Below are 19,426 nucleotides of genomic sequence, written 5' to 3' on the forward strand. Positions count from 1 at the left end.
CAAGGGTAGCAGGTGGTGTCAGGGAGGCAGGTGTTGTCAGGGGAGGCAAGTGGTATCAGATGGTGTCAAAGGAGGCAGGTGGTGGTAGTTATTCTCATTGGGGTTGTCAGGAAAGACCTGGTGGTGTCAGTGGTGGAAGTTGTCAGGGGAGGCAAGTGGTGTCAGGGAGAGACAGGTGGTGTCAGGGGAGGCAGGTGGTGTCAGGAGAGGCAGGTGGTGTCAAGGGTGGCAGGTGGTGGCAGGTGGTGGCAAGGGGGGCAGGTGGTGTCAGGTGTTGCCAGGGGAGGCAGGTGGTATCAGGTGGTGTCAGAGGAGGCAGATGGTGTCAGGGGAGGCAGGTGATGTCAGGGGAGGCAGGTGATGTAAGGGAAGGCAGGTGGTGTCAGAGGAGGCAGGTGGTGTCAGGGGGAGGCAGGTGGTGGCAAGTCGTGTCAGGGGAGGCAGGTGGTGTCAGGTGTTGTCAGGGGGAGGCAGGTGTTGTCAGGAGGAGGCAGGTGGTGTCAGTGGAGGCTGGTGGTGTCAGGTGTTGTCAGGGGAGGCAGGTGGTGTCAGGGGAGACAGGTGGTGTCAGGGGAGGCAGGTGGTGTCAGGGGAGGCAGGTGTTGTCAGGGGAGGCAGGTGGTGTCAGGGGAGGCAGGGGAGAGGCAGGTGTTGCCAGGTGTTCTCAGGGGGAGGCAGGTGTTGTCAGGTGTTCTCAGGGGGAGGCAGGTGGTATCAGGGGAGGCAGGTGGTGTCAGGTGTTGTCAGGGGGAGACAGGTGGTGGCAGGTGTTGTCAGGGGAGGCAGGTGGTGTCAGGGGAAGCAGGTGGTGTCAGGGGAGGCAGGTGGGGTCAGTGGGTGAGCTCTGGTTATCAGTTATCTGCTAGTTGGCAATACGTGGCTGGCGCCTCCATACTTCCACCTCGATAGTTCACTCACTGTCTGCTTTTCACCAAATTAGGAGAGAAAATTTTACCATTTGAGTGGTTTGTAACACATCACTCTATCATAATCCTTAGTCAAAATGAAGAATGCATAATAAATGGGGGTATCAGTGGCGAGGGGGATGTATTAGGGGGGTTAGAAAGTCAGCTAGCATCTATGTTTTTTGTTTTTGTTTTTTTGTTGTTGTTTTTTCGTTGGGTGTGTTGAAGGAGACGCCTCCAAGTTTAGCCCTTCTCCCTGCTGCTACCTCAATACACCCCGTACTAAACTCGAGAATATTTTACTATTTTAGTTGCTTGTAACAATGCTTTATTATATTATGTAGTCAAAATGAAGAATTCATAAAAAATGGAGGTGTCAGTGGTGGGGGATGGTGTCAGTGGTGAGGGATGGTGTCAAGAGAAGTTTGGTGGTTGGGATGGTGTCAAGAGAAGTTTGGTGGTTGGGATGGTGTCAAGAAAAGTTGGTGGTGGGGGATGGTGTCAGTGGTAGGGGATGGTGTCAGTGGTGGGGGATGGCGTCAGTGGTGGGGGATGGTGTCAGTGGTGGGGGATGGTGTCAGTGGTGGGGGATGGTGTCAGTGGTGGGGGATGGTGTCAGTGGTGGGGGATGGTGTCAGTGGTGGGGGATGGTGTCAGTGGTGGGGGATGGTGTCAGTGGTGGGGGATGGTGTCAGTGGTGGGGGATGGTGTCAGTGGTGGGGGATGGTGTCAGTGGTGGGGGATGGTGTCAGTGGTGAGGGATGGTGTCAGTGGTGGAGGATGGTGTCAGTGGTGGGGGGGGGGGGGGGGGTCAAGAGAAGTTTGGTGGTGGGGAATGGTGTCAGAGAAGCGACTGATGACAAAGAGCTGGCAGATTATTATCGACACCTAAAGGGCATGAAAGATATTATAATGAAGCAGTGCACAACGAAGAAACAAACTATAATTCAAAAGTTTTAGTACAGTTTCACAGTAGGCCTTCAGGACCAGCACCCAGCACTAGCATGGACTCCCTTTGTGAGTCGGGTGCAATTTTTCCTAATGCAAATGTGTCCTGGCATATGTATAAAAAATATATATATATTTTTTAAGAAGGTTGTTGGGGCCGAATGGATGGAACGACTTCCATACTGGAACGAATCGGCTTCGAGGAGAACTACCCAGGACGTGTACAACACTACATCAAAAATGTACCGTCCGGAAAAGGAACAAAGAAAAGGCCGTAACCAGGGCCGTAATCCATAGCATAGCCAATAAGCCCATACTAATATACACAACAATGAGTAGTATAGAGGAAGGAAATATGGAAACATGCAATGAAAAGACCCTAAATATAGTCCAAGCACCAGTAGCTAGTGACAAGAGAGTATAATCCATTAGATGAACTAATAAGATCTAGGAAACAAGTGTTAACAGAATGTACATGATCAAATATACACACAGACACTCCAATGTACATATAAGGGTGCAGCCAGGCACTGAACGACAGTCAATGAAGGAGTGTCCAGATAGCATTGAGTCAATAAATGAGTGCCCAGATAGCATCGATATAAGCACAAAGTAAGATCACGTTAAGATATATGCAAATGGGCAAAACAACACATCACAAACAATACCCAACACTCACCCAAAAAATGAGAATCATCACCCGGCTGACAGTGTTGCCAGACCGTATACTCTCACCTGTAGAACGTAGACACTATCGTGTCATGACACAGCTGAGCCATTTACAGGGTAATACTTTTGCGCCTCGGGCATGTGCGCCACAAACTTAGAGGTCATGCCCCCAGTTTGCAGGAGAACGAGAGGCGACACCGAAATGTGTATACTAGTTTCAGTTTTCTCACCTTAATTCTCGTGCTACGTCGTTCATTTTGGTATCATTGTGTTTGCAACTAAATTCCCTGCAGGTGTATATGCATATAATGGCCAAAAGCCCAGCGTGACTCCCCGCAGTAAAGCCTAAAGTTACCTACGAACGAGCATCAATTTGCTCACCACAGCCTAATGTGTATACTCGTTCAGTTTGATAACATAAATTTTTGTGTTACGTCTTTCATTTTGGTATCAAATTGTTTGCAATATAAAAGGCGCGTATTTAAAGCTATTCCCATAATAATAGAGCAATAACTGAAATTTTAACAAATATTATAATTTTGGACGCTCATCATTACAAAATTATTTATATCTTTCCAGTGTTTAGACATCAATTTTTGTGTTACATCTTTCATTTTGGTATCAAACTGTAAGCACTCTAAAGGCGCTCATTTTTAAACTATCCCGAAGTCGATTGGATAATAAATGAATTTTATACAAAAAAATTTTTATCAGATGCCAGCACAGTCCAATGCACTCAAGACAAAAAAATCAGACGCCATGGTCATTCGAAGAGTGCAATAGTGTTAACATTCCAGGAGCATCACTAGAGGATTATGTCCAGAGTCGCACGCACAGACACAATAAGAATTTCAGAGAACAACATAGAGCGGATAGAGGTGTCTAGAGATGAAGTGGAAACTATGCTAAAGGAGCTCAGTAAGAACAAAGCAGCTGGCCCAGATGGAGTTTCACCATGGGTTCTGAGAGAATGTGCATCTGAGCTCAGCATTCCACTTCACCTGATCTTTCAGGCATCCCTGTGTACAGGAATCATAGCAGACGTGTGGAAATAGGCTAACATAGTTCCAATCTACAAAAGTGACAGCAGGGAAGACCCCCTCAATTATAGACCTGTATCATTGACAAGTGTAGTAGTGAAAGTATTGGAAAAACTAATCAAAACTAAATGGGTAGAACACCTAGAGAGAAATGATATAATATCAGACAGACAGTATGGTTTTCGATCTGGAAGATCCTGTGTATCGAATTTACTCCGTTTCTATGATCGAGCAACAGAGATATTACAGGAAAGAGATGGTTGGGTTGACTGCATCTATCTGGACCTAAAAAAGGCTTTCAACAGAGTTCCACATAAGAGGTTGTTCTGGAAACTAGAAAATATTGGAGGGGTGACAGGTAAGCTTTTAACATGGGTGAAAAATTTTCTGACTGATAGAAAAATGAAGGCAGTAATCAGAGGCAATGTATAGGACTGGAGAAATGTCACAAGTGGAGTACCACAGGGCTCAGTTCTTGCACCAGTGATGTTTATTGTCTACATAAATGATCTACCAGTTGGTATACAGAATTATATGAACATGTTTGCTGATGATGCTAAGATAATAGGAAGGATAAGAAACTTAGATGATTGTCATGCTCTTCAAGATGACCTGGACAAAATAAGTATATGGAGCACCACTTGGCAAATGGAATTTAATGTTAATAAATGCCATGTTATGGAATGTGGAATAGGAGAACATAGACCCCACACAACCTATATATTATGTGAGAAATCTTTAAAGAATTCTGATAAAGAAAGAGATCTAGGGGTGGTTCTAGATAGAAAACTATCACCTAAGGACCACATAAAGAATATTGTGCGAGGAGCCTATGCCACGCTTTCTAACTTCAGAATTGCTTTTAAAGACATGGATGGCGATATACTAAAGAAATTGTTCACGACTTTTGTTAGGCCAAAGCTAGAATATGCAGCGGTTGTGTGGTGCCCATATCTTAAGAAGCACATCAACAAACTGGAAAAGGTGCAAAGACATGCTACTAAGTGGCTCCCAGAACTGAAGGGCAAGAACTACGAGGAGAGGTTAGGGGCAAGAACTACGAGGAGAGGTTAGAGGCATTAAATATGCCAAAATTAGAAGACAGAAGGAAAAGAGGTGATATGATCGCTACATACAAAATAGTAACAGGAATTGATAAAATCGATAGGGAAGATTTCCTGAGGCCTGGAACTTTAAGAACAAGATGTCATAGATTTAAACTAGCTAAACACAGATGCCGAAGAAATAAAAGAAAATTAACTTTCGCAAACAGAGTGGTAGATGGTTGGAACAAGTTAGGTGAGAAGGTGGTGGAGGCCAAGACTGTCAGTAGTTTCAAAGCATTATATGACAAAGAGTGCTGGGAAGACGGGACACCACGAGCGTAGCTCTCATCCTGTAACTACACTTAGGTAATTACACTGACTATAAACAAAATGATCATCCTCAGGCCATGCGCAGAATGCATGAGGACCGAGGAGGCTCCTCCCTTCCGTTGGGGAAGGGAGTCTACAAGGTTTATTAAACAATCATAATAAATACTGAGACATTACTGAGAGAGGAGCAGATATGAAAATAATTAGATACAACAGGGAAAGACGATAAGCAGTACAGGAGAGTACCAACAAAGCCCATAAAAGGCCAGAGGTAAACCTCACCGGAAATCGATAGATGTTCCAATAGTATGGCAAGTCCAAAGATCCACCTGAATCTTCGAGACCCTTAATAATCAAGCGCAAAATCACGGAGGCCAATATGGGCCCATGGCTATGCAGGATCCCGATAAGAAGCAAACAAGATCGTGACGTGACGGAGAATACATGTCCTTGATAGAATGTTGAGAAAGTGGATAAAAGTACCCAGTCGAGCCGGGGAGCCAGTCGGCCGAGAGGACAGCACTCTGGGCTTGTGATCCTGTGGTCCCGGGTTCGATCCCAGGCGCCGGCGAGAAACAATGGGCAGAGTTTCTTTCACCCTATGCCCCTGTTACCTAGCAGTAAAATAGGTACCTGGGTGTTAGTCAGCTGTCACGGGCTGCTTCCCGGGGGGGGGGAGGCCTGGTCGAGGACCGGGCCGTGGGGACACTAAAGCCCCGAAATCATCTCAAGATAACCCACAGGAATGAAGGAACCAACGGACTCGAAGGGGCATGGAACCGAACCCAGGAAGGGGCAGATACAAAACAAATCGTACGCAGGAGGAGGAAGGAAAACCCCACTCCTAGCAACTGCAAGCCCTGCTCCAAGGGCACAAAAACCTAAGCAAGGCCAACGGGGCCAAGGCCCCAAGGTCAACCTCTCCCCAGCCCCGGGAACCTCCACGGCAGGACCCGGGACCGAACCGCCCCCCCAAAGCCCCGGCCTCACAAGAAAAAGCCGAGGCAGCCGTAAAAACACTAAGGAAGGGAGCCCACTGATCAGACCCATACACCACAGCTGGAAGAACAGGCTCGATTGTCTCCGTCGCCACCCCAGAAAGGATAATCCCCGAGACTGCCCAGATCTCAAGACCATCGAAACCCCGCCCTGACCCCGAAACCCACAGACGGTTCAGAACCGGATGCAGGGAGGGATGGGGGGGGGGGGGGACCAGACGGAATTACAACATGGGAAAGAGAAGGGGGATGCGGACGGAACCAAAACCGAAGCGACCAATACCCCCTAGCCCGGGTCCCTACAACCAAAACGGGGCAGCATTGGGGCTTCCGGGTAGCAAACAACCTAACACATTGCAACCACCTGAACCCAACGTGCAATGCCTGTGTTGCCTGTACCCGCATAGAGTCATCATAGGACTGGGTAACTGAGTCAGAAACCAGCAACAAAACTCGCTGGACTCCGGGTCGAAGGTGTCACTGACCCAGCAGGCAGCATGACGGAGGCAAAAACAACGAGAGTCACCACGAGACAAGGGGAACAGAGCAACCCTCAAACTTGCACAAAGCGTGAGGGGACTCAGGGGTCACATCCATCGGACCCCACATGCCCCTGTGGGGGATTCCCAGGGTCCTGAGATTGAACACACACTCAGGGAAGCCCAGGCAGGGTACTGCTAACCAACGTCCAAGTCAACCAACAACCTTCTAAGTGCTGAATTCCCAGGACATGTACACTTACAGGAACCTAGCAGGGGGGTTACCACCAGAAAGACAGAAGTACACAATATACAATGAATAAATCCACAAGGGCAGTGACGAGGGTTCGAACCTACATTCGAGTGGATCCCAGATGCTGCCTTTATCAACTACATGGCCCTTGTGGATTTGTTCATTTGATGCATCACGCTATTGTGATTTCTATGTGTGACACAATATACAGATGAGGGCAACCAAGCAAAGGCAGAACCCCCCCCCCCCCTCCCCAGGCAGGGAAAACAAAAACAAAAAATAAAACCCAGCAAGAGGACAACGTACCCAGGCGGAACAGAGCCAGCCGACATGATAGGTGAAAACTAGCTGTGCAGTACCCTGCGCCACTACCAGTGCAAACTGGTAGGGGCATAACTCTCTTACTCTAAGGCAAACAAGAGAGCCAGAACACCACCGCACACAAGCACACAAAGGGGGCCGAAAGCCGAGCAGCAAATGACCAAACAGGCAGAACCCAAGGAAATTGGGGAAGGTGGCCCCAAGCCCGAAGGCCAGTACTTACTGGGCACCTAGGGAATGTAGCCCTAGTCGCATGCAGCCTGAGTACTGAAGAATCACTCCTGGCTCGCATGCCCTCTATGAGACAGCCACCACACTACAAGGGCACAGAGCTGAAGACAAAAAACGGAGCACGAGCACATGACTTCAGTCTAGCGCATCAGCCTCAGAACTAAGGTTTTGGATAGCTGGCACAGGGGGTCTGGGGCTCTCCTTCCCCCTTTCCCAGGGAGGGGGGAGCTGCATAGATGGAGGCACGGCGACATGGTGATATCATACTCTTTTGCTCGTTTTTGTTTAATGAGTTCTGTCCACTAGTTCGGCTTTTAGTTGCAATTTCTTAACCAGAATAGGGGTTTGTTTTGGGATGCTTACCTTTCTGGGTGCCTGACCCAGTCAATGGCAGACATAGAATGCTTCCAACCACATGGGGGTTTCTATAGGCCATTGCTTCTCGTGCCTCTCTGAGGGGGCCAGGTTCTGGTTTGTGGTCCTTGGTAGGCCTATGATCTCCTTTCATACTGACTGATGCCAAAGTCTAATATTAGCAATATCAGCCTGGGTAACTCCGGGAAGCCGACGGGGCTCTCCGCAGAAATGAGCCAAAAGGGTCAGAAACCAGTTGGGTTGGCCAAAAGAGAGCCAGCTTGGACAGACTCTAAGCAGCAGTGGATAAGGGATCCACTGTATTTTAGAAAATCCATGCCATCTATCTTCTACTACTGATGAATATTTTCTTTAGTGCTTCAAAGGTTAAAATGCTGTACATGCATTCACAAACAAATCAAAAGTTTAAATTTGACTAAAAGAGAAAGGTAATTTAGAAAAAACATACCTGATGCTATGGCACCAAATCCAGCTAATACTGCCGTTTTGTGAAGGCAATTTCCAACAGCAATCCATCTGGCAGTCTCATCTCCTAATGTTGTTGGCTCTATAACAATAGTTGTCACACCTTTTTCCAATGCTCTTTCCAACTCCAACTCAAAAGTTTCATGGGCAGAGTCACTGTCATACACTTCACGGATGATGGCCAGCTGAGAACAAGACTCCCTGGAAAACAAAAATGAGAACTTATTCTTTTAATGACCTCAGCTGTAGAATATGCTAAATCATTGAAGACTCCTGGTACCGTTATACCTAAGCTATACCTGATCAACCAGGCTGTGACTCATACGTCAGGCTGCGAGCAGCCGCGTCCAACAGCTTGGTTGATCAGTCCGGCAACCAGGAGGCCTGGTCGACGACCGGGCCGCGGGGACGCTAAGCCCCGGAAGCACCTCAAGGTAACCTCAAGGTAACCGTGGGTATCTATGAATAACAGTGCAATTCCTACTTCTGTATCAGTCTACATCATTTGTTGTCCACAAAATCAAGGTAAATGTGGTGGCCATGCTATTTTCATACAAAATATTATTTTTATCATCTGTCCAGATGGCTGTAAATTTTAAGATTGCACTTTATAATCTTTACGCCACTGCCCTAATAAGACTAAAATGTAGGAAGGAAAGATTTTGTAATTTTGTGGTCATTAAGTACCCCACAAACATTGTTTTAAAAACTTTTATAGTTCTTTGTGACAGGTATTAACTAAGACTGTCTAATATTGAAAGTACCAGTAATTCTAAATTCCCACAAACTCAAGGATATAGCTAGCAGGCACCAGGTGGCAATACCATTGGAAAACTGGCATTTTGCATAATTACAAATATTTTATTTGAACATTTGTCTCTGAATATACACTGTATTATGCAATTCTATCAGACATTTTTAATGCAAATCATTTTAGAAGTTCAGATTTAACCACTGATGCATCACATTTATTGTGACATTCTGGCTGTGCGCTGAAAATAAAGTGTTCCAAAAACAGTATTTGTTCTTTTTGTATTGTTAATTAGCACCCAGAAAGCACATAAATCCAAGTACAAATCTCTATCTCTTGTAGTTTAGCCGTGGTTGCCTGGAGAAGTCGTATTTTGGGGGTAAAAATTAGGAGATTTGCTGCATGGGAATAACTTTGTTGACCTATTTTCAATGTTTCTCACTGTATTTATTTAGTTTTTTGCTCAAATAAGTTGTATCTGTGTGTAAAAAACAGTGTTTATTATGCATAACTTTGAAATTATACATATATGCTAGTATATGTGCATAAATATTTGCATGCCATGTTTTCACTCAACTAATATTTATATATATAGGCCAACTTATAAGCCTAAATCTTATAATTAGACATAGCACACATTTTGCCTGAAATATATAATGGTAATCATTCACTTGCTGCTGTTAAACTTTCAGTGGTACATAGTATGGCAGCCCTATACATAACTAAAGCCGTGTATTAACAGGGACTCTGGTTGTTTTTTTCAAGATGGGGGATGCTTACTGGAGGTCTGAGGAAGTAAATGTGTGCCCTCTTGTATACATTGAATTTTCAATTCTTATGATATACTAACACTATCGCACCCCGGGCATGCGCGCCGCCAACTTAGAGGTCATGTGCCTGACGTGTGGGCGAGCGTGCGGGAAAGCGCACGGCAACACTGAAATGTGTATACGCGTTTCAGTTTTCTCGCCTTAATTCTCGTGCTACGTCGTTCGTTTTGGTATCATTGTGTTCGCAATAGAATTGCCTACAGGTGTATATTCATATGTCCAAAAGCCTGGCATGACTCCCAACAGCAAAGCCTAAAGTCGGCAAAAGTTACCCGTGAGCACACAAAATCAGTAAAATGTGTATACTCGTTTCAGTTTTGTCACCTTAATTCTCGTGCTATGTCGTTCGTTTTGGTATCATTGTGTTCGCAATTAAATTCCCTACAGGAGTATATGCATATAATGTACAAAAGCCCGGCGTGCCTCCCTACAGGAAAGCCTAAATTTACCCGTAAACGAGCACCAATTGGTACACCGCAACCTAATGTGTATACTTGTTCAGTATGATAACATCAATTTTCGTGTTACGTCTTTCATTTTGGTATCAAATTGTTTGCAATTAAAAGGCACATATTTTAAAACTAGTCCCATAATAATAGAGTAATAACTTGAATTTTAACAAATATTTTAATTCTGTAAACTCATCACAAAATTATTTATATCTTTCCAGTGTTCTGACATAAATGTTTGTGTTACAGCTTTCATTTTGGTACCAAGTGGTTTGCAATGTAAAGGCACGCATTTTAAAACTCACCCCAAAATAATACCACAATAAATAGAATTTTAACAAATATTTTAAAATTTTGACCAAAAACGTATTTATAAACTTTCAAGTGTTCTGATATCAAGTTTCGTGTCACATCTTTCATTTTTATATCAAATTGTGCACTCTAAAGGCGCTTATTTTGAAACTATCCCGAAGTCGATCGGATAAAAAATGAATTTAATACAAATATTTTTGTAATGGCGCGAGTCCTGTCCACGGCTAGGACTCGAGAGAAAAAAATGGACGTGATCGGTGTCCAAAGCGAGCGATAGTGCTAACATCATCATTTCTCGGCTGGCGCATTTTCCTGCAAACGAGTATTCTCGCCTGGCGCAGCACAGTGGTTAAGTAATGTAATCATTACATGTTTATGTAAAAAGATTAAACTTCAATGAATATTTCAGCATCTTTCATGAATATCATGACCTTATTAAGAACTAAATATGGATTGATTGCATCACGGGTGACTGAAGGAGGTATGCATCTCCAGGCACTTATCACAGTATAATACAGCTTCTGATACACACGTTTTATGAAATATACATGTTATCCTATTTAAAATAGTGTAATGTATTTATTTACATAAAACTACATTTGCTTTTTGTAACAATTTTTGTGTGTACATACAATACAGTACAATGAATAGTTACAAATTAATTAGAATTAATAAAGCAGTAAATTAGGTACATGTACACACACACACTCAACCCCAAAAATCCATACCCCTACTGAAGGGAACATCTAAAACAGCAGAAACTTTTTGCCAATGAACAGTTCAAACATAACTGGTAATAAAGGCGCTGTACTGGCCAGGACAGGAGCTGTTGATACAAGCAGAGATGTCTAGCATGTGCTGTGTGGATTACCTGTTGTTACCATCATTCCCTCAACTTGAGAAACACTATGTTAAGTTAAAAGTACAATTGGATTTAGTGAAAAAGCACATTTCTCATTCATGATAATAAAGCTTCAAAATCATGAACAGGTCGTAAGAAGAAAAGCAAAAATTGGAGCATCATCAGCAAGATTATGAAGGTTAAGACAGAATTGATAGAAAAGGAACAATAACTGTGAGCAAGAACCCTTTTGCTCCCATACAAAACGAATACTGCATTGAGGAAATTATCAACGACTACAGCAAACAAGGAAAAAGGTATGAACAAACACATGGCCAATAAAGATAAGGAAGTTTTAATTGTTTCTTAGTCTAAATTAGGTACATGGACCAAGCACTCTGTAGCTTGTACAGTATAGGAAAATAAGATGTTAAAGTCAGTGGCATAGCCAAGTTCTTACATTAGGGGGAAGTGAGTACAGTACATACCAAACCAAATATTTGTTTAAATTCATTATACATACAGTATTGTATACAGTTTGTACATGAAATAAAAACACAAAAAGATAGTTTTATAATAAATACATATCATTTGTATATAAAATAACAGTTTTATGAAAAGTTTATAAATTTAAATTGTAAATAACATCAAAACATAATAAAAACACTTGTTAGTTACTTATATTTCAAAATAAAATCCAAAGAATATGAATATAAATTATTCCACAACTGCACTACTTATTGGTAATGTCTGAGAAATATAGTATAATGTCATTAAAAGTTTAGGAAAAATAGAATGCATTACATCGGTGACCATGAACATTAGGATACTGTTGATAGTTATGTTCTCAACGCTTGAGTTGGCCTTACTGGAAGTGCTCATTATTCCTTCATACAGAACCTGTCTTTTAAAGAAAATCACTCTTGCACAATTTTGGTCAAACTGCCATTAATATTGTGTAAATGTACTGTACCTCAAAATCCTAATTTGTTTACACCATCTGCACATGTAAAAATGCTTTGTATCTAAGCAACAAAATTTGAAAGCCACATTTTTAAAATGCTAAAATGTTTTAATTGTGTTGTAGTGCCATCCACCATTTCTACAACACAGTCTGATTCAAGAAGGGTTGACCCGACAACTCACTTGGAATGGGCCAATAGACCTTCACCTCCCCAGCCGCCCTGCTTGGACTTAACAATATACTTATTATGACTATTGGCATGTCTTTTATTTAGGCCTGATAAAAAAATTTTGCATGTACTTTGTGCTGCTTGTAATCCATAATATCACACTTTCCAGAAAAACTTGTTGCATCATTCTCAATCAATTTGAATTACAATTACTAATGATTTGGCATATTTTTTCATAAAATTAAAAGATGTGGTAAACTGCCAGATAAAAGGGTAATTATCTAAGTAATTACCTAAATGTAGTTACAGGATGAGAGCTACACTCGTGGGGTCCCTTTTTTCCCAGCACGCTTTGTCATATAGCGCTTTGAAACTACTGATGGTTTTGGCCTCCACCACCACCTCACCTAACTTGTTCCGTCTACCACTCTGTTTACAAAAGTGAATTTTCTTATATTTCTCCAGCAGCTTTGTTTCGTTAATTTAAATCTATGACCTCTTGTTCTTGAAGTTCCGGGTCTCAGGAATTCTTCCCTATCAATTTTATCAATTCCGGTTATTATTTTGGACGTAGTGATCCTATAGCCTCTTTCTTCTCTCTTCTAGTTTTTGCATATTTAATGCCTCTAACCTCTCCTCGTAGCTCTTGTCCTTCAGTTCTGGGAGCCACTTAGTGGCATGTCTTTGCACCTTTTCCAGTTTGTTGATGTACTTCTTAAGATATGGGCACCATACAACCGCTGCATATTCCAGCTTTGGTCTAACAAAAGCTGTGAACAATTCCTTTAGTATTTCTCCATCCATGTATTTAAAAGCAATTCTGAAGTTAGAAAGTTTAGTACAGGCTTCTCGCACAATGTTCTTAATGTGGTCCTCAGGTGACAGTTTTCTATCTATAATCACCCCTAGATCTCTTTTTTTGGCAGAATTCTTTAAAGATTTCTCACATAATTTATAGGTTGTGTGGAGGTCTATGTTCTCCAATTCCACATTCTATAACATGGCATTTATTCACATTAAATTCCATTTGCCAAGTGGTGCTCTATATACTTATTTTGTCCAGGTCTTCTTGAAGGGCATGACAATCATCTAAGTTTCTTATCTTCCCTATTATCTTAGCATCATCAGCAAACATGTTCATATAAATCTGTATTCCATCTGGTAGATCGTTTATGTAGACAATGAACATTACCGGCGCAAGAACTGAACCCTATGGTACTCCACTTGTGACATTCCTCCAATCCGATACATTGCCTCTGATTACGGCCCTCATTTTTCTATCGGTTAGGAAATCTTTCATCCATGTTAGAAGCTTACCTGTCACCCCTCCAAAATGTTCCAGTTTCCAGAACATCCTCTTATGTGGAACTCTGTCAAAAGCCTTTTTTAGGTCCAAATAGATATAGTCAACCCAACCATCTCTTTCCTGTAATATCTCTGTGGCTCGATCAAAGTAACTGAGTAAATTCGTTACACAGGATCTTCCAGATCAAAAACCATACTGTCTGACTGATATTTATATCATTTTTTCTCCAGGTGTTCTACCCCATTTAGTTTTAATTATTTTTTCCAATATTTTGACTATTACACTTGTCAATGATACAGGTCTATAATTGAGGGGGGTCTTCCCTGCTGCCACTTTTGTAGATTGGAACTATGTTAGCCTTTTTCCACATATCAGCTACAACTCCTGTACACAGGGATGCCTGAAAAATCAGTTGAAGTGGAATGCTGAGCCTAGGTGCACATTCTATCAGAACCCATGGTGAAACTCCATTTGGACCAACTGCTTTGTTCTTTCTTAGCTCCTTGAGCATTTTTTTCCACTTTGTCTCTAGACACCTCTATGTGCTCTATGTTGTTCTCTGGAATTCTTATTGTGTCTGGTTTCCTGAAGATTTCATTTTGTCCAAAAAAACTTTGAAACTTTTCGTTTAATGTTTCACATTTCTTTTTCATTTTTCGTGTATCTGTCCCCCATTTTCAACCTCAAGGGTAGAGGCCTTCCCGAGTTAAAAATCCAGAGATAAATTTTTGGAGCTTATTTTATCAATGAGAATTAATTTAAATTATTCACATTACCGTATATGCAGAGCAGTATGTAAATACTGTAATGCACTTGAAGCTATTTCCCTAAGCTATGTTTGGAGACCTAATAGTTCACCCAGCATGGTGCTTGCACCATTTTAAGTCTGACTATATAAATAGTAAATAGTTACTGCCAGTAAATAGTTATTGGCAACCAGAGTGAGATTGCTGAAAGAAGAATTTTGAGAAATCTTTCAGCACATGCTCCAGGTAATTTGCTGAACTAAGTAGAGCAAATTGTTTCACCACCTCACCATTTACTGTTACATACCACTAGAATGAAGAAAATATACAAGTTCTGGGGAATTTTACAGTACAATGAATAATTACTGTAAAGTACTTATTCACTTTTATTTTAGCTATTATCTCTGAAAGAAGCTGGGCTAATAAAAACTGTATTCAATCCTTTTGTATGCCAGGGTTGAAATATATTGCATGAAAATCAAAATAATAAATGTTACTCATGTCATGTATCATTTTCAGCCAACTGCATAATAAGGTTCTCAAAAACCTTCATTTATACATTGGAAACTTAAACCTTGTTAAATTTGAAGAATGTGGAAACGCCAAATCATGTTTACAAAGAGAGCGAGCCCCATCCAGAACAGAATTTGGTTTTGTTTTTTATCTTCCTCCTTTTCACTATTAGAACAGCAGCCATGAAAGTTTTACCATTGTTCAAACAGAATTTGTTGAGAAAAAGTTAATTCTTGATGCCAGTTTCTAGATCACTTCAAGCATCTGACTGATTTGCAAAAACACAAAATGGAAAATAAAACAAAATGATCACTTTTACTGAATAAACCAGCCAATGGCTATCAATTTCATAATCACTTTATACATGTTTCTGTATGTAGCGTGTCGCACTGAAATGACATCCAGCTTCATTAGTCATAATACTGTATCGTCATTTGATGATTATCAATACTGGTGCTTGGGTTGTACAGCATTGTATACCAATGATGTTAGTATTGTATGGTTATAAAAATCTATGGCTGTAATGCACCTAACCAAGACTCACATTATTTTTATAACTGTTTACTAAGTGATGTGGGTATCATGTTCTAAGTGCCTGAGGTTATTGTCTAATCATGAGTTGGTCATTCCCATCAGTATATGAATCCATGCCCGAGCAACATTACCAGACAGAATCATAGCTAAGGAGTGGTTTCACACTTCCATCAACCTGTGACCAGAATAGATTTACGTGGACAGGTGTACATTCAGTACAGTATTATGGTATTTTGCATGCCTATATATGATATTCAACCACTTGACCTTTTATTCAATTATGCATACATTTATAAAGTTAATCAACACAAATGCTACTATGTGTAGGTGTACCAGTAAAAAAAAAAATCCAACGTAAACATAAGAGTCCTCTGCTCTTGCACCACTTTATCAAATGAGGTAATGACACCACCACCAAGCTTTCTAGTACCTGTACAGCTCACAAAAACATAAAAAAAGAAAGAAAAAAATTGGGGGGGGGGGGAGGGTGTCCTTTCCCTACTTTTACTTTCAAATTTATCATTCTAAAAGTTATTATTTTATTTTTTATTTTTTTGCCACAGGTGGGGTGACAATTCTGATGAAAGCCAAATTTTGAGGGTTAAGACCTGGCTAATGAAGGCCTAATTCAAGTAGAAGACATACGCTCAGGAGTTAGAGCTGTGTCACACAATAGGTGTCAATTTGTTGGGTTTTCCAATGAGTGTCAATCAATGATTGCACGCAGTCTTACTGTGTTATCTTCATCTTCTGTATAATAGTCTGCTGAAGAGATCAGGTTTTCTGAAGGTTCCACTTTATCACCTGTGTAGGTGCAGCAGCCAGGGTGCAGTAATCATCTCCTAGGGTGAAGGTAGATACTAGCAAGTCTTCTGCAGGTTCCACCTTTGGTACAGCAGACATTTTGGGTGTGAGGAATGAAGAGTAGGTATCCAATTTTATATAATTTGCTGGTTCATTTACTTGATCTGCAAATTTCTTTCATCTTTCTGTCCCATCCATAATATTTCTTCTTTATGCTTTCCTGCATTCCTTATCGGAATAAATAAAAATGAATGGCTACAATATATAATCACTGTATTATAAAACAAAATTGCTTTGTTAATCTTGGAAATTGTAACAATATATAATACAATATGTACATATATATACAGTACATGGAAATTTAAAAAAAATTGCAATATATGGTTAGTACTGTACCTTATATTAAATTTAACAATCTAAAATCTAACTGAATTCTGAATCTAAAAATAATACAAATAATAAAATTGACAATAAAAATAATAACAACAACAACAAAATTAACAATAATACCTAATAATAAAAAAATTTAAATAATGACAAAAAAAAACAGCATTAAATGTAATAAAATGCCCTTTTCTGGGTGAGTCCCGGAGGCTTCCCAGAGCTATTCAGGCTGATATGGCATTATTAGCTTTCTGGCATTAAAGTGCATGGAATTCTTGCCTACAAGGTACTATGAGCCAGAACCTGGCCCTCCTTAGAGAGGCACACGGAGCAATGGCCTATAGAAACCCGCCATGTGGATGGGAGCATTCTATATCTGCCATTGACCGGGTCTGGCACCCAGAAAGGTAGGCGCCCCAAAACAAACCCCCTATTCTGGTGAAAATATTGCTACCAAAAGCCAAACGAGTGGACTAAACTCCCCAAACAAAAATTAGCAAACAAGCCTGAGGTCATCACCTTGCTGCGCCGCTGTCTGTGCAACCCCACTCCCCGGGAGAGGAAAAAAGGGAGCTCCAGAACCTCGCACTGGCGATCCAACTGTCAGTTCTTAGGCTGGATGTCAAAAATACGGAAAAAACACCGCCGACCGGAGGGAGGGAGGGAGGGTTGCCAGCGAGCCTCCTTGACTCAACCAGAAAATGGTGTTTCATTACATTTAATGCTGGTTCTCTGGGAGGATCCCCATTGGCTACCCGAAGCTACCTCACCAAAGATAAGGAAAAGTGAGGGAAGGACCAGGGAGGTGGACGCCATGTGCCCTAAACACAAAATCAAGACAACTGGCAAAACCACAGGACCTTGTAGATGACCCGGGAGACCTGAACACTGGAACAGGACAGAAGGAAGGGAACGTGAGCAACCCAAAGCGCGTCCACGGCCACAGAGGCCATGATATGCAGACAACAGCGGAGAGTCACAACCGAACAACAATACATGATACACCCCCTGGCCAGACCAACCAAGCAACAACAAAACCAAGGACCGCTCCGGAAAGCAGCAGACCCATTCACTGCAAAAATAAGAGATGGCTTCAAATGAACCAACTTACCACCAGGATCAAACGACCAGAAAAACACCAGTGTCAGAGGAAAGCATGAAGCTCCCAGACTCGACCCTCAGAGGCCAAAGCCAATAGGAAAAAAAGAGCCCTAGACAAACAAACCGGAACCGAAGGGGCCACAACATCTGAGAAGAAGAGAAAAAGGAGAGCACCCAGTCCAAAGACCAGGATGGCCAGGCGGTGCATGAGCAGACCAGAGGTGAAACAACGCACAAGAAAGCTTGCGGAACAGAGCAGACGTAACATCAATACCGAACACAAGCTCGAGCGGATCCGCCAGCACCACACAATATGAGGCGACAGTATTCGGAATAAGATGACGGTCCTGAAACAACCATGAAAGGAAGGATAAGACAACCCAATCAGAGACTGAAGTACATCTACGCAGTGATATGAAAAACTGGAAAAACCACCAGGAAACTTCATACTGCCGCCGAGATGAAGCATGCAGGTAGGAGACCAACAACGAAGCCACCTGTGCCCCATGCAAGTGATGAGAGACTCGAGTCAGAAACTCCAGACAAGAAGACTCGAGGAAAAGAATGAACCAGCCTCATACCGGGCTGGACCGATCTGCTGAAAGAGACAGAACTGCGGGAAGACCCTCGGGTTCGGACACCGAGCAAGCAGCGCTTGAAACCTTAGAGGGAACTAGATGGGACTTTCGCCAGTGCACAAAAAACCCAAACCTGGCAAGCCAAGAAAGAACCAAATCCCTGGTGAGCAGACTGGCAGGTAGCCCAAACCAGCCAGTCGGCGAGGGAGGTAGAACCTGAACACCTAACAGACGCAGGCAGACCATGCGACCAGGGTATGAGTGTAAAAACATGAGGTGCCAGATTCAAACCGAAGGGAAAGCAGCAAAAGCGGTAACCCTGATGCCCCACAACAAAACCAAGCCAGTCCCTTAACCCCGGATGAATTGGGACGTGCTAATACAGGTCCTTGAAGTCTAGGGACACCATCCAAGCGTATGGCTCCAACAGAAGACGTACCTGGGAAAGAGTAGTCATCCGAAGGGAGGGGCAATAAACCCACGAGTTCATACGGGATAAGTCCAAAATAAACCGGAGGTCCGCACAGACCCATTTTGGGACCAGAATGAGGCGGGAACCCCACCTGAGAGACAAAGTCGTGTCGACCATGCCCAAGCAAACCCACTCCGAGATGACTCAACAGACCGCAGGAGAAGAGGCCTGATACCTGGTTGATACTGGTTGATGGGGTTCTGGGAGTTCTTCTACTCCCCAGGCCCGGCCCGAGGCCAGGCTCGACTTGTGAGAGTTTGGTCCACCAGGCTGTTGCTTGGAGCGGCCCACAGGCCCACATACCCACCACAGCACGGCTGATCCGGAACTTCTCTTTGAAAACAGTCCAGTTTTCTCTTGAAGATGTCCACGGTTGTTCCAGCAATATTTCTTATAGTCCCTGGGAGGACGTTGAACAACCGCGGACCTCTGATGTTTATACTGTACAGTGGTTCTCTGATTGTGCCTATGGCACCTCTGCTCTTCAATGGTTCTATTCTGCTTTTTCTTCCATATCGTTCACTCCAGTATGTTGTTATTTTATTGTGTAGATTTGGGACCTGGCCCTCCAGTATTTTCCATGTGTATATTATATGGTATCTCTCTCTCGTC

The 19,426-nt window shown here is 42.5% G+C and overlaps 1 protein-coding gene and 1 long non-coding RNA gene across 10 annotated transcripts in view; one reads left to right on the top strand and one right to left on the bottom strand.

Annotated features, from left to right (window-relative positions):
• Pmi (Transmembrane protein Pmi) overlaps positions 1-19,426 on the bottom strand; it is a 53,611-nt gene that overhangs the window by 19,271 nt on the left and 14,914 nt on the right. For 3 of the 9 annotated variants that reach the window (XM_069300848.1, XM_045725943.2, XM_045725941.2), the window contains 2 exons: positions 16,280-16,507; positions 8,044-8,261 (listed from right to left, as the gene is read on the bottom strand). In XM_069300848.1, the coding sequence (XP_069156949.1) occupies positions 8,044-8,261; positions 16,280-16,314 (253 nt within the window). In that variant the 5' untranslated portion in view covers positions 16,315-16,507. Of the gene's footprint in view, positions 1-8,043; positions 8,262-16,208; positions 16,508-19,426 lie in introns of all 9 variants that reach the window. The other 6 variants (XM_045725946.2, XM_069300847.1, XM_045725940.2 and 3 more) reach the window with 3 other exon arrangements.
• LOC123745411 (uncharacterized) lies at positions 926-12,449 on the top strand. The gene is made up of 3 exons (XR_006771329.2): positions 926-1,184; positions 11,393-11,560; positions 12,331-12,449. It is a non-coding gene; the product is annotated as an uncharacterized lncRNA (long non-coding RNA).

This window comes from Procambarus clarkii, chromosome 44 (genome assembly GCF_040958095.1).
Source record: "Procambarus clarkii isolate CNS0578487 chromosome 44, FALCON_Pclarkii_2.0, whole genome shotgun sequence".
Classification (NCBI taxonomy): domain Eukaryota; kingdom Metazoa; phylum Arthropoda; class Malacostraca; order Decapoda; family Cambaridae; genus Procambarus; species Procambarus clarkii.